The 21,891-nt window shown below is 48.4% G+C and overlaps 1 protein-coding gene across 3 annotated transcripts in view; it reads right to left on the minus strand.

The window, feature by feature from the left end:
• Positions 1–21,891, minus strand: part of SUFU (SUFU negative regulator of hedgehog signaling) — a 108,100-nt gene that overhangs the window by 25,254 nt on the left and 60,955 nt on the right. For 2 of the 3 annotated variants that reach the window (XM_060034170.1, XM_060034169.1), the window contains exons 4-8: positions 9,887–10,029; positions 8,911–8,996; positions 8,565–8,637; positions 5,154–5,310; positions 3,237–3,348 (exon numbers count right to left, since the gene is read on the minus strand). In XM_060034170.1, coding sequence (XP_059890153.1) covers positions 3,237–3,348; positions 5,154–5,310; positions 8,565–8,637; positions 8,911–8,996; positions 9,887–10,029 — 571 coding nt within the window. The remainder of the gene's footprint in view (positions 1–3,236; positions 3,349–5,153; positions 5,311–8,564; positions 8,638–8,910; positions 8,997–9,886; positions 10,030–21,891) is intronic. The other variant, XM_060034171.1, reaches the window with a different exon arrangement.

A 21,891-nucleotide genomic window follows, 5' to 3' on the forward strand; every position in this document is an offset into this window, starting at 1 on the left:
GCTGGAAGAAGCCCCAAAGAGGGCCAAGGACTCCCCTTCCGGGAAGGCGGAAGGCGGTGGGAGGAGGGTTGGCAGGGGGAGTGGGAGAGGAGCAGTTACCCAGAGGGCCCTGCCTTTCTGGGAAGCAGGAAGTGAGGCCTCAAGCAAAAAAGAAAGAAATCCCCTAGCCCTGAAGTAGTGGAGGGGCCAGAGATATACGGTTGATTTTGTTTCTGAACATGAAGAAAACAAGGCTCTGTGTTAAAAAGTAATTCTGGTATAAATGAGACAATTATGACACATCTTGTTATCTCTGGGATTTGGAAGCACTGAGCCTGGCGGCATGTCTTCCCTAGAGTTAAATACAAACAGTAAGCTTCTAACATGGGGCTTTAGCCTTGTCCTCAGTGCCAAGGGAGCAGTCTCTACTCATGCTTTGACTAGTTAGAGGAGGTCCACCTATGAGGGTGAGAGACACAGTCTGGGGTGTCCCTCACACGGTCCCTGAGAATGGAGTAAGGAGGACCACACCATGTTAATGGCTGAGGGACTGCCCTAAGTGCCACCCTTTTCTCACCTTGGCCAAGTTACTTATCAGCCTCTTTGTACCTCACTCAGTTTCCTCATCTATAAAAGGGGGATAATAAGATTATCTACTTCACAGAGTGACTATGAGGATGGTATAAAGCACTTGCACCTGATCAGTGTTAGTCGCCATTAAGGTGGGAAAAGATCAAGTGCCTGATTCCCTCAGGTAGGCCAGAGCCCAGCTGCTAATACTCAGGCTCCACTGGCTCTTCTGAACCTCTGTTCTATCTCCACAGCCTTCTCAAACCACGCTCAGGCCCATAAGACTATGCATCAGGGCCCCAGCCCAGAAAGCCTGACTAAAGGAAATCGGACACGAAGACACAATAGGGCCCATGCCGGTCACTCCCCCACAGGGAGAGGAGCAAACACTAGTGCCAGCACATTTTGGGTTGGCTTTCTCAGTCACAATCCATGCGGTTTATCTGAAACCGGGTCAGGTCCCAGGGTGGGCAGCACAGATATTACAGTCGTGCGTGCTAATCTGAACTGAGGCCGCCGTCATCGATCCTGAGGTGACAGGGAGCTGGAGACTTGAGGGAGGGTTGGAAAATGTTCTTGGCAAAGGAGGAACCATTTCTCAACCAGCTGCTAACAAACTGGTAACCAGCACTGACAACCTTAGAGGAGACATTCCGAATCCCTTCAGACTGCAGATTCCAGCACCTTGGAGACGCGACTGGGTCCTTGAGCTGCAGGGAGGGGAGATGACCCCAGATGGCTGCACCTCTGATCTATTCGCATCCATCTCTCTGCAGCTCAGCCAACTCAGGCCAAAGAGAGGAGGCTGCAGCCTCTGCCCTGAGTCTACAGATAGCCCTTGGACCAGATCCGATGCCCCACTGCCCAGTGGGCTGAGTCTGGGCTGGACGTCTGCATCCAGGAACTCTGTGTGCCTTACAATGTCTGGGGGTGCAGCAGCTGGAAGTACGCCCTAGACTGGGAGTGATATCTCAGACTTGTCCCAGATGTATAGTAGGGGCAAGTGGGCTGCCTCCACAGGAGCCCCTGCCCTTCTGCCCAGAAACCCAGACCTTTGGAGGTGGAAGGGCCATCTGGACTGAGACTACAAGTTATGGGGCAATCTGCTTGAGCCTTTAAGCCTTCAATTACCTCCCGACCTCCCATCAGTGCCAGTGGGGCTCAGAGGAAGAGGCCAAGCTCAGGGCACGCGAAGGAGTATGGCCCTGGGACAGGGTCCAGACTCACAGGTGGAGAGTTTCCAGATGCCCCACGACTCAGCCTGGCCATCTGCTCCTGCCACGGGAAGATGGTGCCTTAAGCCAACTCCTTCAAGGCGGCTGGCTGCAGAAATCCACTGGCTGGAGTTGAAAGCTGCTTGGAGGTGGCAGTGGAAGCTTCTCCAGGCTCTTGCAAAAGGCCTCTACTCTCATGGCTTCTGGATGGCAGATTCTTCAGGTTGGCCACCTTGGGCAGCTGGAGTAACTCTCCCTACTCCACAATCTGCTCCCAGGTTACAGCCTCGACTTTAACCAGCCAGGCCTCCCCTGTTCCATCCCTGTCAGCTTCTTCACCTGCTTGTTAAAATTCCAGGGCTCCTTCGAGGCCCGTCTCATGTCCTTCCTCCTCCAAGAAGCCCTCCCTAACTACTCCAGATCATGCTGACTTGACCCTTCTGTAGCACAATAGATCATTACCATTTCTGGGGATCGTGGATGAGCAACTGGAGCTAGAATTCAAAGGAAATATTTCCAACAAATTACACCCACAGCCAGAATCATGCCAATTAATTAACTGTTTCAGTTCATGTGCCCCCAAAAGAGCCTACACCTCAGATGGCCCTCTGGGTCCTGAGCCTGCCACACAGCAAGTGTGTAATAAAGACTTCTTAGAAGAAGGACGGATCACCCTGGTCTTGCACGAGTGGTCCGCCTCCCTGTTAGCCCAGGGCACAGCAACTTCCTCTCTGGCAGGCAGGGTTCCTGCTCTGGGCTGCCAGCTCCCAGGCATCCCCTGCCAGCAGCTATTCCCTAGAGTTGCCCTGGGACTAAGGGCAGAGGGGGGTGCCCAGCTCCAGCTCTGCCCACCATTCGCCCCCATCAGAGGAAGAGAGGTCAGCAGGAAGTGGATCTGACCTCTGGGGTGGTCACAGTCTCTCCTAAGAGCTATAGGGGCTCTTGGACAGACAGCACAGGCCTGCAGAGGACTTCCCTTCCCTGGGCCCCATGGAAGGGAGGCAGGAAGAAGGGCCTCAGCAGCAGGCGTCCAGTCCGGGGCTGGCCAGACAGGGAGGCCCCTGGGGTTGCAGCTATCAGCCGGAGACCAGGCTCCAGGAAGGAAGGAAGGGCAACTCTGGCCGAGGCCGAGATAAGGAGGGGAATCGTGCTCAGCACAATGGGCTCCCACAAGGCTGGGAGGCCCCAAGTCAGATTTTGCCCCAACTTGGCCTCCCATCTGCTCACACAGCCTATGTAAATATTTACTGTTGTTTATATTTCTGGTCCGCTGCGTTCCCTCTGAGGCCCTTACAACCCACAGATCTGTGTGCCCCAGAGACCCTGAGTCCATCCAGCAAGGCCTCTGGGCATTGTTCTCTCTCATGCAAGCCACAGGGACAGGCCCTGAAGGACAAAACTGCCCCCTTGTCCCAGTCCCGGGACACTGCTGTCAGGAAGCTAGACTAACCCCTCTGTGGGCAGGGCACTTACGGGGCCCGGTCGTGGGTGAGGCCGTTCTGCCGCTGGGGGTTGATTGGCGGAAGGACGGGTTTGCTGTTGATCTCAAGTCCTCTCCTCAAGGTCTCCCGGATCTGCTCCGTGTCTGCAATGACACCATTAAGTTACCTGATGGCCCTCTGGGCCCCCAGCATCCCCATCCCTGTCCTTGGACCCTGGCTCTGCTGATGGGCTGGGGAAAGGCCCCCACGAAGGCTGGTCTTGAGGCCACTCTAGGCATCAGCTGTGCGATCTGAGTGCAGCATGAGGACACAGAGCAGACGAGGCATCGTGTGCTCTGGAAACATCTGGTCTGAAGAGCACCATTCTTGAGGAAGACAAGGAATGGCCTCTGGACTGCAGAAGGGCACTCTCCAAGGCAGGGCTCTCCTCCACTGTCCTTTCCCATCCTGTGTCACAGGCCCTAGGCTTACCCCTAACATGGCTCCAGACAGTGACTCACAAGACAGCCATTGCCCAAGACCACCCAGGGATTCTACCCACTTGATGGATGCCAGTAAGGGCTGCGAGTGCTCTGCCGTGAATGAGCAGGCATCCCTTACACAAGTTCCTGGCTTCTGGGTGGTCAGCTGGTATCTGGCCCTGCCACCCCTTCCCCTTGGGCCGGGTCAGTGGGATACTGAGTCATCTCCCCACCTTGGTACTACCCCAGGGAACCCTGCCTCTCCACGGGTCTGCCAAGGGCCAGGAGGTGACAAAGGAGTCCCCTGGTTGAATTATTTCTTTGCAAGGCGCTTTTCTGGTCTTTGGGGTGAAGCTTACTAGTCTGGTCCCCTATATTGAGATTTTCATAAGATTTACTTCTGCAAACTGCAAACACACACAAAAAAGCAAATTAACGTTTGTTGGTTAAAGGGTGGGCTTTGAGGATAGAAGTGATTATTCACTTTTCTAGTGTTTGGCTTGTTATAGTGGCATGGATCTTACTTTTATAATTTTTTTAAAAATAGCCAATGATGGTTGAAATTTTGGACAAAACTGCGAATCCCTCCTTAAATTAGCTCTTTTGTCAAAAGCAACTGAATGATTCTAATAACTGTACACTCTCTCAGAATCTCCCCAGGGCTTGGCACGTCATTAGAATAAGCAGGAAGGAAAGAAAGGGGTCAGATATTTGCACTAGGGGTTTAAGTTGTTTTTTATGGAAAGAAAACCTTTTATAAGTGCGGTCACATGCGCTGGTATTTTATTCAGGATTCTAGGTATCTTACTCTTCAAAAGTTAAGAAAAGGTAGAAGAATTGAAAAAGGAAGTAGAAAAAGCAGCTGTAATCACGTCTGTGTAAATGGCCGCTTTTCTTTTGGAGTTAGTTAGGGATGCCCTTTCTTAAAAACCACAACTGTTTCGCTAACCAAGACCAGCATGGTAAGCTTCCAACAGGGGAGCCATATCCTCCTTCCCCAAGGCCCCCCGACAAAATGCAGCAGGTAAGGGTGCCCTGCCTACGCCCCTTACGTTATCTCTGCAAGAGAGTGGGGTGGGGAAGTGTGCAAACTGGCCTCACACTCAGGCCTCTCTTGTCTGAGGCCTGGGAGGGCCCAAGGCCAGAGTGATCCTCAGGTCTGGCATGACTTTCAGGCTAGAGCTGGGCCCTGTGTCAATTCTGTGGGTGGCCGATGCTTGTTCTCTTGCGTTTGGGTGGACTATGGCTGTTTCCTGTAACTGTTCTAGGGCTTCCACTCACCTCCCTGACCTCAGATAGCAAGGGGCAAATCTAAAACACAATGGTCACTGCTGGAAGTGCGATCTGAAATACACACAGGAAACACAGGAGAAACGGGTCAGTAAAGCTCCCTTCATTCCACCCTGCTGAAGACCTCACTTGCTGTTTAAATCCTGCCAGGAAATACTGAAACCCGGCCTGGGGAAAGGGAAGGCGACGGCTCCCACCTTTGCCAGAGAGCCGCCGGGGCTGAGTACCGATGCAAATGCTCCGGCTGTCCTCGTCGTCCTCGGGGGGCCGGCTCAGGTCATCCCAGGCACACTTGGCGCTGACACCGCTCAGGTTGGACCCGTCCGTCTCAATGCCTTTGTCAACTCTCTCCTGCTTGGAAAGAGTCAAAGAGCCGGAGTTCCTTCAGCGAACCGGTGGCCCAAGGTCACCACCACCTTTCCCACGTTTACTGAGCCCTGGTAAGAGCTGAGCACGGGGCAGGGGCCGGAAGAGCAGGGTCTCTGACCTTATTCTGCCCTGGTTACTAACGCATGGCGGTCTCTGCCAGCCACGGGTCTCCTCCAGGGGAACCAGGAATTAGGGGAGCCGGGAAGAATGAAAATCCCAAGGGAAGCGTCTCCTCTCCCATCAGCCTTCCAGTAAAGTGACTGTCATTACCCGCTTCAGAGCTCCGACTCTGCCCACCCTGTGCTGGCCCGTGGAGCTGATGTGGCAGAGCCAGGAACCACCCTCCTGAGGAAAGGCACAGTCCTTCCTCTCCTCACTGATCACCCGGTCGCTGCTCCAGAGGCCAGGGTGGACGCCGGCCACAGGCGGGAGAGGCGGGGACTCAGCCCAATTTCTCCAACTCCATACCTGCAGTTTTCTCTTCCAACAGCAGAGGGTGTGGTCACACAGGGAAGAGTCCCCAGAGAGCAGAAGGGCCGGACTTCCCCTTGCTGCATTGCTGACTTGTTTGGCCAAGAATTCTGGATGGAGATTCTTTTCCATTTCTTAGACTGAAACGGGGGCCTGGAGGGCAGTGACCATCTTTAGACCCCACCAGAGGCCCTGCCTTCGCACAGGCCTTGACACTTCTGAGTCCAAACACTCTCCAAATGGCCTCAAGGAAGAGCTAAACACAAACACCTGGGATTTCTGGTAAAACAAAGTTGTGATGTTGGGTTTTGGATGAAAGGTCATCTGGGAGGCTCCCGCAACCTTGTTCATAAACAGTCATGTAGGCCAAATAGAGCTCCTGAGTTAGTACTTCAGTAAGAGTCTGCTCCTCCCTGTCTGGGGAACTTTCTCCCCGTGGCTCCACAGGCTCTGAACAGGCCTGCTGCTCGGCCAGGGAGCCCATCCAGGGAAGCACAAGGTAAGCTTACAGAGGGTCCTTATTTTTTGAGACCAGTCAGCAGGTGGCCCTGGCCCAATGCCTCCTTCCCATCAATCCCATCCTCCTCCTCTCCAGTGCTACCAGCAGCCTAGGCAAAGCTGGGGATTCTGAGCAGAGGCGTGGGAGGCTGATGACAGGGAGTGGCTCTCTGTGCTCTAACCAGGGGCGTGTGAGCCCTAGTTTGCTTGGGGTGGAGTCTACGCTTTTCCCTCTCCACTGGCCACCCTGAGGCGTCTCACCTAAGCAAGGAGCTCAGGACACCTCTTGGCTCAACAAGCTCAGCCCACTTACTTTATGAGTAAACAAGAAAGGGTGAAGACGCAGAGGAGTTCAGAGACTTGTCCACGCACATAGCTAGCTAGTGGTGGAGCTTGGAGCAAAGGACCAGGAGCAGCTCTGAAACAAACGGCCTGCAAGCAAGCCCCGGAGACACAAGCGAGCACACAGGAGCTCCCGCTGGGTGCACAGAGCGCCCAGGAAAGGAAGCTGGACTTTCTCACCAAGGTGCCCCTGCTTGCTTTTTTTCTTTAAATATAATCCTTCTCTTTATAAATTTATTTATTTATTTATTTTTGGCTGTGTTGGGTCATCGTTGGTGCGTGCAGGCTTTCTCTAGTTGCGGCGAGCGGGGGCCACTCTTCGTTGCAGTGCGTAGGCTTCTCATTGCGGTGGCTTCTCTTGTTGCGGAGCACGGGCTCTAGGCATGTGGGCTTCAGTAGCTGTGGCTCACGGGCTCCAGAGTGCAGGCTCAGTAGTTGTGGCGCACGGGCTTAGCTGCTCCACAGCATGTGGGATCTTCCCGGACCAGGGCTCGAACCTGTGTCCCCTGCATTGGCAGGTGGATTCTTAACCACTGAGCCACCAGGGAAGCCCCCCCTGCTTGCTTTTAAAGAACACTAGGCGCTCTGGGTCCTGCTGGCTGGCCTCAGGGGCGCCTGAAGACTAGGGAGGAGAACTGTTCTCAGCACACAGAGAAAGGATGGGCTGCTTACCCTAGTAGCTTAAAGGATCAGGTGCTTTCTTAGCACTTGGCACCTAGGACAGGGGCCAAACAACAGCCCATGGTGCCCCGTGCTGGATCCCAGTGTGGCTGCAGAACAAGGGCTTAGGGAAACATAGCCTTTGTGGTTCCTGGTTCTTGCATAAGCAGAAGCTACAAAGAAACCAAGTTTAAAGTACAGATAACAGAGGATATCCTGGCAGCAACTGGAAAGCTGCAGTGTTCAAGGCACTAGGAAAACAGAGGAGCATCATCTGTGAATGAGTAGGGCTTCTGCCCAAGAACTCCCAGGTCTGCAGTAAACAGCCCAGGAACTGCTGGCTACATGTCCGCCTGCTACCTCTCCTGGCCACCTCCTACCCTTCCTAAAGGACATATAACTCCTGGCAGCAGCCTGTGGCCTACCAGATTTTTGCAGAGGCATAAAATGTTCAGAGATGGCAATGACCCGCAATGGGCAGGGGCAAAGGAGAAGGAGGCAGGCACATGTCAGGCACATTATTAGCTGTCTGCGGTTCCTGCTTCAGGAGCTGCCAATAAGAAAGGAAGTTATGCTCTACGTGGCTTTCAAAATTCACCTTCATACAGAGTGCTGCTTCTAAAAAACCCAAAGACAACACTGACACTCTGTACAGGTGGGCCACAGTGAGTGAGAACTGCAGGCCTGTGTGTATAGAGACTTCCTTTTATATATGAAGGGATGCCAACCTAGCCAGGGGAGGAGCTCGGTATCCGACTACCCAAGATGAAAAATGTATCTAAAAGGGGGATGGGATCATTAGACCAATCAGCGCTCCTCCCTGCAGCTGGGCTGTGGAGTCACTATCACCTGTCCTACTGTTACAGGGTGGCGGTGGCAGTGGGATGACTTCCTGAAAGAAACTCTGTGTTCTTCTAAGAAGGGGAACATGGCAGGATGAGTACTGGGCAAGAAATATCCACTATACTGATTTTCTTTCCTTGCTAGTGATCGGATTTTCTGGTCAGGTTTATTGATGTATAATTTGCATTCAATAAAATCAATCCTTTTAAAATGCAAAAAAACATATGTCTAAGACAAGTTTTCCTGGCCTGAAATCTCTGCTCCCTTATGTGCTCTGCAGAATTCAGAGGACAAATTCCAAATCATGCCATATTTCTACTCACTCACAAATAAAGCTCCTCCGTTTTCCCAGGATGAAAGCCAGTGTTATTTGGAAGAAGCCTAGGCACAGTGTGCTAGAAAGGTTTTCCTCACTCAAGACATACTTGCAGGTGTGGATCGATCTCAAATATGGTCTCTCCCCTCCTCATGTCAGTTATCAGCCAGGGGCCGCCAGCGCTGTGGACAAGGAAAGGGGACAGGATGGTAACTGAGGGTCTGGGGCTGATGGGCTGGGTCTACATCCTGCCCTGTTTGCTGCCCCCAGCCCAGAACACAGGGGATCAGTTAGTGGCCAGAGACAGTCAGGGAGAGTGATCAGGAAGCCCCAGTCTGAAAACCCAGAGCCTGAGCAGCAATGTAAGGGGGCACCCACATGTGGAGAGAAGGAGGGGTTCCCAAGCCCAGGCCCAGGGACCCCGCCCCCATCTCATAGTGCAGGGATGTACTCACATGGGTACTGTCCGCAGCAGCTCCAGGATGCCCTGCCCATTCCACTGCTGGGCTGCGTGGAGCTCCTCGGTGCAGACGCCAACAATCTGAGACCCCGGGACAAAGATGCCATTGTGCGTTAATGGCCATTCCTCCAACCCACCCGGAAGGTCAACTACCCAGGCTCTCTTAGTATCACCAAAGTTGGGGGACCACAGGCAGGATCTGTGCTCAGGGGCTGATGTGTCCAAAGTGGGATGGTTCCCTTAGGAGGGAACAGTGGCCTGGCTAGCAGATGGATGGGTCCACACACAGGGCACTGAGGTCTGACCCTTGCCCTGCTGTGATGGCTCAGGGGTCTGGGCGACACAAAGCCTAGCCCTAGACTGCAGAAGAGAAAATCAGGGCCCTGCCAACTCAGGATGGGTCCCCAGCCCATGTCTCTGGAAGCAGGGAGATGCTCCTGCCCAGTCTAGGATCATGGGGGTTGTAAACAGAGGAGATTTTGAGACGCTTTAAGCTTAGCACGATGACCAAAGGGCACCAGCAGCTCACAGAGAAGCTCCCTTCCTTATCAGGGGCTGAGCCTTTGAGTAAATCTCAAAGGAAACAACTGAACTTCCACACAGACCCCACCATGATCACAAGCAGCTGGGGTAGGTGCACGTCGTCCCTTCCGGGTAAAGGAAAGTCCAGTCCAAAGCTGCCTGCTGGGAGGTCCTGTGCCTGTGGCTATCTGGGTCTTACGAGTTCACAGAAATACCCTCCCTGCTATCCACTCAGTACAGCCATCCTTTCCTACCCAAATGGCCCCTGCCCCTGCCCCCTTACCCCATCTCAGCAGGTTAAATCAGGCCATCCGAATCTACCCAACAAACCATCAGAGGGACTAGAAAGTGGAAGGAGACCACCGGAAATCTCTGTTCCCTCACTGCCCCACCCAAGCCCTCCTGTCCTACCAGGAAAGGCTCAAGCCCAAGTCCAACCTGTGCCTCACCTGGAGGAAGGTAACCACCCCAAACGGTGTCTGCACGGGCTGCATCTGCGGGTCCTCTGTCAGCAACATGTGCTGAATTCTCGACTCACTGTTATCCAAAGGGCTATGCCAAGACACGTGGTCCCCGCTGCAGAAGGTGTTCTCTGTGGACAGACGTGAGGGTCCTCAGCGACCGAGGCCCTGCAGCCAGGCCTGGAGCCCGACCCGGGGTCTCAGAAGCCCTGGCTGGGAGGCTCCCCAGCCTTCCAAGGTGGCCCCTGTGAAGGAGGGGACGCATTCACTTGGATGGGAGCAAAGAGTATGGCTACTGCCCCCAAACCAAACACGTTCCTGCTCGCCAATTCTGCCAGCCTTCAGTGGAAGATGACGGGCTACCAGTGTGGCTGCGTGCTTGGCCTGACAAGTCCAAAGACTTCTGGCATCTTTGCTTCCCCAGCACCTTCACTCATTCGGGAGGCAGGGGGCAGCCACAATCGGGTCTGCCAAGAAAGAATAAAGTTCTTTACTGTGTGACCATCTGGGCCAGAAGCCCACAGGAAGGCTGGAGGGCAATAAAACCCTTCACCTTGGAAAAACATACCAGGATTTCTGTGCGGCTGAAACAGTGTTCAAACAGGAACTTCCTTCCTTGGAGGGCTTTTGAGATCTGTCACCAGTTTCTCACAGGTAGACAGATTCAGGGAATAGTTCCTCATTAGATGGAGGTCTGACTTTGCCTCACACGCCTCGGCCTAGATGTGCAGCCTGGAGGGGCAGCTGTTCCCATGAGGATACAGGCATTGGACCCAGACTGCCCAAGAGAAATGTGCAAATATGGCCACCCTGTAGTCTCACTGTTGCCCTTCACAGAGGCCCGCTGCTTTAAAGAAAGATGTTTAAGGTATCACAGCCACAAGGGAAAAACAACGCCTTGGGTGTCCTTCCACAGGTACTCTGCATTTACTAGCCTATAAGCATCTATAGGTCCTCTCCATTTTTTTTTCACTTCACACCATTTTGCACATTTCTTTTAAAATTATGTATCTTGGAGATCATTTCATATCAACACATAAAGAGTTACCTCATTCCTTTTTTTCCCCAGTTTTATTGAGGGGAAATTATTATTTATAATTGACATATAACACTGTTTTGTTTAAGGTATATAACATAATGATTTGATATATGTATATATTGTTAAATTATTACCACAATAAGCCCATCACCTCACATAGTTACAAATTTTTTTTCTTGTGATGAGAACTTTTAGGATCTACTCTTTTAGCAGCTTTCAAATATACAACACAGTGCTGTTGACCATAGGCCACCATGCTGTATAATTACCTCCCCAGAACTTATAACTGGAAGTCTGTACCTCTTAACCCCCTTTACCCATTTCACCTACCCCTCCCCCACCTCCTCTCCCCTCTGGCAACCACCAGTCTGCTCTGTACCTATGAGCTTGGTTTTTGTTTTGTTTTCTTTTGTTCATTTGTTTTATATATTTTTTAGATTCTACATATAATTGATATCATATGGTATTGTCTGTCTTTGTCTGACTTATTGCACTTAGCATAACATTCTCAAGGCCCATCCATGTCCCAAGTGGCAAGATTGCATTCTTTTTTATGGCTGAGTAGTATTCCATTGTGTATATATACCACTTTCTTTATCCATTCATCCATCAATGGACACTTAGATTGTCTCCATATCTTGGCTACTGTAAACAACACTGAAGTGAACATGGGGGTGTGTGTATCTTTTCAAATTAATGTTTTTGTTTTCCTCAGATACACCCAGAAGTGGAATTGCTGGATGACATAGTAGTTTCTGTATTTCATTTTTTGAGGAACCTCCATACTATTTTCCAAGTGGCTGTACCAAGTTACATTCCCACCAACAGTACATAAGTGTTCCCTTTTTCCACGCTCCCACCAACACTTATTATCTTTTGTCTTTTTGATGACAGCTGTTCTAACAGGTGTGAAGTGATATCTCACTGTAGTTTTTACTTGCATTTCCCTGATTAGTGATGTTGAGCACATCTTCATGTACCTGTTGGCCATTTGTATGCCTTCTTTGAAAAAAGGTCTATTCAGTTCCTCTGCTCATTTTAAAATCAGATAGTTTGTTTTGGCTACTGAGTTGTATGACTTTTAATTTTTTTGTATGAGTTATTTTTATATATTCGACATTAATCCTTTATCAGCTGTATGATTTGTAAATATTTTCTCCCATTCAATAGGTTGTCTTTTCATTTTGTCAATGGTTTCCTCTTCTGTGCAGAAGCTCTTAGTTTAATGTAGTCCCACTTATTTATTTTTGCTTTTGATGTCTTTGCTTTTGGGGTCAAATCAAAAAAAAAAATCACTGCCAAGACCAATGTGAAGAAGCTTACCCCTTATGTTTTCTCCTAGGAGTTTTATGGTTTCAGGTCTTACGTTCAAGTCTTTACACCATTTTGAGTAGAGTTCTGTGTACAGTGTAAGATAGGGGCCAGTTTCAATTTTTCGGATGTGGCTGTCCAGTTCTTCCAACACCATTTATTGCAGAGACTATCCTTTCCCCCATTGTATATTCTTGGCTCCTTAGTTGTAAATTAATTGACCACATACGTGTGGGTTTATTTCTGGGTTTATTTATTCTGTCCCATGGATCTATATGTCTGTTTTTATTTATTTTATTTTACTTTTTAAATAAATTTATTTATTTATGGCTGCGTTGGGTCTTCATTGCTGTGCGCAGGCTTTCTCTAGTTGCGGTGAGTGGGGGCTACTCTTCGTTGCAGTGTGCAGGCTTCTCATTGTGGTGGTTTCTCTTGTTGCAGAGCATGGGCTCTAAGTACACGGGCATCAGTAGTTGTGGCACGCAGGCTCAGTAGTTGTGGCTCGCAGCCTGTAGGGCACAGGCTCAGTAGTTGTGGTGCACGGGCTTAGTTGCGGTGCACGGGCTTAGTTGCTCCGTGGCATGTGGGATCTTCCCAGAGCAGGGCTCGAACCCGTGTTCCCTGCATTGACAGGCAGATTCTTAACCACTGTACCACCAGGGAAGTCCTATATGTCTGTTTTTAATGTCAATACCATACTGTTTTGGTTATTATAGTTTTGTATACTGTAACTACCTCAATCTTTTTTTTTTAATAATCATGAAGTAAGTTTGTATTTTTCATCCTGAAATAGCCAACTACTTCATCTTTCATATAGCTGTATAGTAGTTCATTGTCGTCTGTCACTTATTTTATTTATTTATTTGTTTGTTTATTTATTTATTTATTTGGCTGCATTGGGTCTTAGTTGCAGCACATGGGATCTTCATTGTGGTATGCGGGGTCTTTCATTGTGGCGTGCAGGCTCTTCGTTGCAGTGCACAGGCTCTCTAGCTGCGGCACACACGGGCTCTCTAGTTGTGGCGCACGGGCTCAGTAGTTGCAGCACATGGGCTTAGTTGTCCCGCAGCAAGTGGGATCTTAATTCCCCAACCAGGGATTGAACCCACGTCCCCTGCATTGGAAGGTGGATTCTTAACCACTGGACCACCAGGGAGGTCCCTGGTCTATTACTTATGATCTGGGAATTTCAACTGTTGAGATCTCTTGACTTTTTATCAATATTTAAAGTAAGGCACAGCTCCAGGCAGAGCCAATCATAAACCCCCAAATTTCCCAATTTCTGCTTGGCCCACTCCTCCCAGATTTTCTCTCCTTTTACAGTAGTGTGTGTCTACAAGCAGCATGCATGATCTGCAAGTAAGAAAACAATACAACAAGTAAAAAGACTGAATTAGTAATTAAAAGCTTCCCCCACAATAAAAAGTCTAGGCCCAATGGCTTCACTGTAAATTCTACCAAACATTTAGAGAAGAATTAATACCAATTCTTCATAAACTTTTGCAAAAATTAAAAGAATAGCTAACACTAATTCATTCTATGAAGCCCTGATACCAAAACCAGACAAAGGCACTGCAAGAAAAGAAAGCCATGGATCAATATCACTTATGCATAGACACAAAAATCTCCAACAAAAATACCAGCAGACTGAATACAGCCACATATAAAAAGGGTTATACACAATGACCAAGTGAGATTTATCCCAGAAATGCAAGTTTGGTTTAACATAAGAAAATCAATTGTTACATACTATATCAATAGAAGAGAGATTTTTTTAAAATCACATGATCATCTCGATAGACACAGAAAAAGCATTTACCAAAATCCAATACTTTTTTTTTTAATGAATTTATTTATGTATTTAGTTAGTTTGGGCTGTGTTGGGTCTTCGTTGCTGTGTGGGGCTTTCTCTCTAGTTGTGGCGAGCGGGGGCTACTCTTCGTTGCGGTGCACGGGCTTCTCATTGCGGTGGCTTCTCTTGTTTTGGAGCATGGGCTCTAGGCACACAGGCTTCAGTAGTTGTGGTGTGTGGGCTCAGTAGTTGCGGCTTGCGGGGTCTAGAGCACAGGCTCAGTAGTTGTGGCGCACGGGCTTACTTGCTCTGCAGCACATGGGATCCTCCTGGACCAGGGCTTGAACCCGTGTCCCCTGCATTGGCAGGTGGATTCTTAACCACTGTGCCAGCAGGGAAGTCCCAAAATCCGATACATTTTAATGACAAAAACACTCAAACTAGGAATAGATGGGAACTTCCTCAACCTGTTAAAGTGTATCTACAAAAAACGTACAGCTAACATCATACTTGGTGGTGAAAGACTGAATGATTTTCCTCTAAGATCAAGAACAAGACAGAGTTGCTGCCTCTCACCACTTCTATTCAATGTAGTGTTAGAGGTTCTAACCAAGGCAATAAGGCAAGAAAGAGAAATAAAAATCTGGATAGACTGATAAGGAAATAAAACTATCTCTATTAAAGATGGCATGATCTTATACATTGAAAACCCTAAGGAATCTACTTAAAAACTATCAGAAAAAACAAGTTCAGCAAGATTGCAGGGTACAAGAATAATATACAAAAGTCACTTGTATTTCTATACACTAGCAAGAACAATTTGAAGATAAAATTTATAAAATAATTCCAGGGACTTCCCTGGTGATGCAGTGGTTAAGAATCCGCCTGCCAGGGCTTCCCTGGTGGCACAGTGGTTAAGAATCCACCTGCCAAACTGATTCACTTTGTTATAAAGCAGAAACTAACACACCATTGTAAAGCAATTATACTCCAATAAAGATGTTAAAAAAAAAAAAGAATCCACCTGCCAGTGTGGGGGACATGGGTTCAAGCCCTGGTCTGGGAAGATCCCACATGCCGCGGAGCAGCTAAGCCCGTGTGCCACAGCTACTGAGCCTGTGCTCCAGAGCTCGTGAGCCACAACTACTGAGCCCGTGTGCCACAACTACTGAAGCCCGCACTCCTAGAGCCCATGCTCTGCAACAAGAGAAGCCACTGCAATGAGAAGCACAAGCACCGCAACGAAGAGTAGCCCCCGTTCGCCACAACTAGAGAAAGGCCGCCCACAGCAACAAAGACCTAATGCATCCAAAAATAAATAATATCAATAAAAATAAATTTTAAAAAAAGAATCAAGTTGGATCCCTTCTTCAAACCATAAATAGAACTTAATTCAAAATGGATCACAGGCCTAACTCTAATAGTTAAAACTCTTAGAAGTAACATAAGAGTAAATCTTCTGACCTTGGATTAGGCAATGTTCCTAGATAGATACCAAAAGCACAAGCAAACAAAGAATAGATAAACTGGACTTCATTAAAATCAAAACCTGTTGTGCTACAAGAAAGTGAAAAGAAATGCAAATGAAAACCACAATGAAATAACCACTTTACATCCATTAGGATGGCCATTATAAAAATAAAAAAAATAAAACAAACAAAAAACCCCAGAAAATAACAGGTATTGGTGAGGATGCGGAAAAACTGGAACCGTTGTGCAATAGTGGTAGAGATGTAAAACAGTGGAACTGCTTTGGAAAACAATTTGGTGATTCCATGAAATACTAAACATGGAATTACCATACGACCCAGCAATTCCACTAAGTATATACCCAAGAGAAATGAAGACATGTCCACACAAGGACTTGTATCTGAATGTTCACAGCAGCATTATTCATAATAGCCCAAAGGTGGAAACAACCCAAATGTCCATCAACTAATGAATGAATAAATAAAATGTGGTATATCCATATGATGGAATATTATTTGGCAACACAAAGTGCTGAAGTACTGATACATGCCACAACATGAATAACATAGCAAAAACATTACGCTAAGTGAGAAGCCAGTCACAAAAGGCCATGTGTGACTCCATTTATACAGAATGTCCTGAGTAGGCAAATCTATGGAGATAAACAGATTAGTGGTTGCCTAGGCCTGGGTTGGTTAAGGGGGAATCGGAAGTGACTGGTCTGGAGTTGCTTTTTGGGGTGATGGTGTCACAACTGTGAACTATAAAATATGTGAATTATATCTCAGTAAAGGTGATTTATTAAAAGAATAAAGAAAATGCAGTAGGCGAAAGGAAGAATTTTGCGGGAGAGGAAAAGTGGGAGAAGCAAGGCCCTGGATTGTTATTACCACTTCAGGTTAAGCAGGCTGGCCCAGGAGAAACCTAAGTCGTAATGCCCAGACATCACAGCATTTTATACTCCAAATCACCTCAATGATCACCTACTGCAGCATTTTCATTTTCTGCAAATGAGGAAAGGATCCTCAAGACTGCCCAACGTCAGGGAGCAAGCCAGTGAGGATGGGCACAGTGTAACGCCTCTCAAACATTTTTTGTTTTTTGAATTTTATTTATTTTTTTATACAGCAGGTTCTTATTAGTTATCTATTTTATACATACTAGTGTATACATGTCAATCCCAATCTCCCAGTTCATCCCACCACCATCACCCACCCCCGCTTTCCCCCCTTAGTGTCCATATGCTTGTTCTCTACATCTGTGTGTCTATTTCTGCTTGCAAACCGGTTCCTCTGTACCATTTTTCTAGGTTCCACGTGTATGCATTAATATACAATACCTGTTTTTCTCTTTCTGACTTACTTCACTCTGTATGACAGTCTCTAGGTCCATCCATGTCTCTACAAATGACCCAGTTTCATTCCTTTTTATGGCTAAGTAATATTCCATTGTATATATGTACCACATCTTCTTTATCCATTCATCTGTCGATGGGCATTTAGGTTGCTTCCATGACCTGGCTATTGTAAATAGTGCTGCAGTGAACATTGGGGTGCATGTGTCTTTATGAACCATGGTTTTCTCTGGGCCTCCCAAACTTTTGAGTCATCCATAACACCTGTTAGGATTTTTGACATATCTATGTACACCTGTACTGTCACCTGCATATATTTTTCCCCCTAAAACTGACTCACTTTTTTTTAACCTAAACAAACTTACTTTAAAAGGAAAATTCATTAAAAAAAATAAAAAATAAATGGAAACTTCATATCACTGTACTAAATAATAAGGAAAATAGAGAGAAAATCAGTGTTGCTCACCATAAAGTGGAAGATAACAACTTCAAAATAATTCAATGAAAAACAATGTTATTAATTTATAACTGATACTGTTGCCTACCTAACACTGTTAAAAACTGAAATGAACAAGGGTTAAAGAGCTGTTAGAGGTTTAAAGAGTCATGCCAAACTGACAAACTCAGCAGGATTGAATCAGAAGCGGGAAGACAGTCCTCACTATTCATGTCACTGAATGCCTTGTCCAGTTATCACTTAAAATCTCTTGCTCGCTTTGGCAAACCCTGGCCGACTGGTTAACCTTGCGTTGGGAAGGCCCTGTTCCTTACTAGCTGTGACCCTGGGCAACTTACCCAATCACAATCTATAAGCCTGTTTCCTCATCTGTAAGCAGGAAATAGTGTGCCTACTCAGTGTGTGCTCCACGTTACTACTCCTGTACTGGAATACAGTATAGCTACTCCCATCCAGGTCCCAGTCCCTTTACCAGAAAACAGGACCGGCCACAGAACCTGTAGCTAACAGCAACTGCCAGTAGGTGGCACCATTGCTCCTGGTTTAAGGAAGAGCTGGGCCAGTTAGTTCCCTCCAGCGCCCCACCTCTAGCTGACTTAAGCTGGAAACAGGGAAGAGGCTACAAAGGTTTGGAGTCATGACCTTTTATTAACCATAAATAACATCGATTTAAAAATAAATGTTGTACCAACCCACACTGTTGAAATACAAATGACCAAAAGCTCCTATGTACAGACAATTTGGGAAGGGGCTTAATTTAGGCAGCTGGGAGACAGGCCCCAGTCGCTGTTCTTGGACCAACACACCAGCCTGCGGGATCCAGAGTGAGTTAAAGACAGGAGGGGGAGGAGACAGTGTTAACTATCCACAGAAAGGTTCAGAGAGCATGTAGCTAACAACCTCCCAGCCCTGCCTGGTGGGGGGACCAGACTTATTAGCTCTGCTATATGGCCAAGAAATGGTCTTTCTTAACAATGAAAGAGCCTTGGTCACAGTTTTCAAGCCTGGGACAAAGCCACAATGGGCTCATTCTTGAGTCCAGCCTGGTCTTTATGCCCCGGATGCTCAGCCCCATTCTGTGCAGAGCCACCGCGGGTCTCAGCACTCAGGCCCAGCACCCACCCCGGGAAGCCCTCAGACCCTTCAGAGGGGTTTTCAAATGCTAATACTGCCTCGGTTGGAGGCCCAGCTGTTCAGTCCAGTGGTCAGAGGTGCTCGCTCCCTCTCCCTTCCTCTCTCTGGTTCCCTGAAGGGTCCTTACCAAGATATTAGGATGCAAGTCCCTGAGACCCCAACCCAGACATCACGGCAGAGGGGCCACAAGGGCTGTTCCAAGTGAGGCCTGCAGGCTTACTTCCCATTCTCTTCCCTCTTCCTCTGAGCTCTGCCTCCCAGCACCATGAGAAACCTCCCTTGGCCGCAGCCTGTTTGGCAAATTCACACCATTCCACGGTGGCAAAGAGAGTCCAAAAACCACTAGGTTCAGTTCTGCCCCTTGCTTTGTTTAAAGAAAGGTTTCATCACTCAATGTCTCTTTCCCCATTAACAAACAACTCCCTGGCAAGAACTCTTAAAAGGTGGGGGGCCGTATGGCTGTGCAGATCCTAACTGACCCCTCGAACTGGCTGTCACCCTACCCCACTTCCCAAACATCCAGCTTTAGTCATGGTGGTTTGAAGTTGGACTGTGCCGGATATAAAAAGTTAGCAAAACCTAGGGAAATGGGTTGCAGAAGAAAACAGCTATTGTTCGCAAAATAATTAGTGCTGCCTTTGAAACACTGAGAAACAAGTGCATTCTTCAAGAGTTCTTAATTCATCCCAACTCTGGAGAGTGACTGTCTGTCTCCATTCTGAGTGGAAGGACAGGCCCAGTGGTGTTTCACACAATACCTCAGAAAGCAATGTCCCACCCACAACATTCCATCTCCGTGGTCAGAATCCATATACTTGGTCGGAGGAGAAAGGGTTAACGTTGTCTTTTGGAGCCCCAAAAAGAGAGTTTCTCACGGCTGACGCTTGGAGGCCCGTGTTTGGAGATGGCTACATGCATTCCAGAGACAGAGAGCAAGGGCAGGAAACCCAGCTGAACTGTGCCAGGTGTCAAAGGGGTGGTGGGTCTGCAAGAAGTGTTTTAGGGAGTGCAGGAAAATGGAAGGTGGATCAAAGCAGGTTGGTAGATTGGAGTCTGTCAACTTTTTTTTTTAAAGTCTTTATTGAATTTGTTACAATAGTGCTTCTTCTGTTTTATGTTTCAGTTTTTTGGCTGCAAGGCGTGTGGGATCTTAGCTCCCTGACCAGGGATCAAACCCGCACCCCCTGCACTGAAAGGCGAAGTCTTAACCACTGGACTGCCAGGGAAGTCCTGGAGTCTGTCAACTTTAAGGTCAAACTTCTCAACAATGGGGTAGCCATCACCGTCTCTCAAGAAGCAGTCTCCATCCCTCTCACCTTCTTGGTGCTCACAAATTTTCATGGTGTATTTCCAGAAAAGAAGAGCCTACAAAATTTAAGAGGTCATAGGGTGTAGACAGACTGATGTCACCGCCACAGATTACATTTCTGGAGCCTTTAACACACTCATGAGATGCTATGCTCATTCTGGGGAGGGGTGACCCGAGGCATCACACAGAGGGCACTGCCCTCACTGTCTAGCGCCAGTACTCCTCTACCTCCACCTGACAGCACCCACCAAAGGAAGGGCACAGACCACCTTCTAGCCGGTTAAGATCAGTGCTCACCTTCCCCTGGTAACTGCAACTCTCCTTCCTCCAGGGATCCAAATAAAGCCGTGAGTGAACACTTCCCCGCCCGCCTGCCCCGACTCCCCAGCCCCAAGCCAAAGCTAAGAGTTCGGTTCAGAGCCTTGCAGCCTGGTGAGGCACGGCCCACCCTAGGAGCTCTGGATGGCAGCTGAGAGCAATATGTGTGTATATCGCATAGGAGCAAAAAACAAATCTGTCCCAGGTAATTCCCCTTTAACACTTGAGTGCTGTAAGGAGAGAATAAGAGTGGGATGTTCTGGAGCTCAGAGGCTTCAATTGGTACAAAACAGCAGAATCTGGCGCCCCTGCCCTTCCCTACACACATGCACAGCAGACAAGATGCTTGTAGGGAAGATCTCAGGAGCGTGATTACACAATCGCCCCACTGCAGCGTTTCAAATCAAACTCTCCCAAAGAAAGGCCGAGACAGGATTCTTTCTTCAAAAAAGAAAAAAAAAACCACAAAACAAACAGCATGTGGAGGAGGGAGAGAGACAGATTCTCTGTCCGTGTGTTAATGGGCCTTCGTGGCTAGCAGGCAAAGCTCTTCGTAGCTGAGTGGATGGTGTGGACGGTGGCCCACTGCCAAGCTTTTCCAACCCAGGCAAGTGGTGGAAGCAAGGATTAAAACCCCCTCCCACCTTTTAAAAGTCCTGAAGGCAGTTTCATGACTGGAAAAGTGAATCTGTTTGGTTAGAGAGCATCCCTCATCTAGTTCTGTGTGATATCAATCTGGCTCAATGTGGCTGCAAGACACAGCTCGGGAAGTGGGCGTGCTGTACCACTTGATTAAGTAAAGAAGAGCGAGAGGAGACATGTTTATTCTTACAAAACTGAAGGGGAACTGAAAGGATGTTCCTTCTAGGTTTTTCCCAGAATCAAAGGAATTGCCAAGGATTAGAAAGCCAGTCCAAGGAGACTCAAAATTGTTTCCCTATGTATTTTCTCAACAACCTCTGTCTCTCCACCTTCCTCCCTCTCCCTCAAAGCCACAGACACAAAGGCAAATGGTTCAGGGGAAGGAAGATCCCTTTTATAAGCAGAGCTCGGCAAAGCTACTGCAGGGAAGGCAGGAGGCTGGCAGGCTGCTTGGGGCCCCCAGGGCCTAACCCAAAAGCGAGTCTCAGGACTGGCTCTCTACCTGGCAGTGGTGATACCCCCAGAGTCTGACTGTGGATCCCAGACACTCGCCTTGTGTCCGCACACACAGGGCCCTGGCCAGACACCCTCATTCTCCCCGCCGGTGATGGTGAGGACCTTGACTGCAAAGGGAGCTTGTAGGGATTTATCCGCCACGGCTCGCAGCTGTCACTAGTCAAAGCCTGTTCCTTCACCCACTATGGGCCATGCCCTCCTGTAAGGAATTCAGGGCCTTGCTCACCACTTCAAGGGAGCCTTGAGTCCTAAGCTGGCAGATGCTTCCACTTCTCTTTTAAAGCAGCTCCATCTGTTTAGACACCTGTCAGTATGGAAAGGAAGAGTCTTCTGCCCAGAGGCCTGTAAATGGGCAACACCCGCCCACGCTCCTCTCACTCTCCTGAACCAGCACAGAGGACCTGCCACCTACACGCAGGGAAGATTCCAAGCTCCTCTGCTCTGAAAGCCAAATTAACTAGAAAGGTTTTAAACTTGCAGTACCTACGTACATTTCAATCCCTCAAAATGCCAAGAGATGATTTGGAACTTTAAAATCAAGCACATGCTTCTACTCCTTCCACCTTTTTCCTAAAGAGACTACTATTTAAATCCACAAGAGGGCTTCCCTGGTGGCACAGCGATTAAGAATCTGCCTGCCAATGCAGGGGA

The sequence above is a fragment of the Delphinus delphis genome, chromosome 16 (genome assembly GCF_949987515.2).
Source record: "Delphinus delphis chromosome 16, mDelDel1.2, whole genome shotgun sequence".
Taxonomy (NCBI): Eukaryota; Metazoa; Chordata; class Mammalia; order Artiodactyla; family Delphinidae; genus Delphinus; species Delphinus delphis.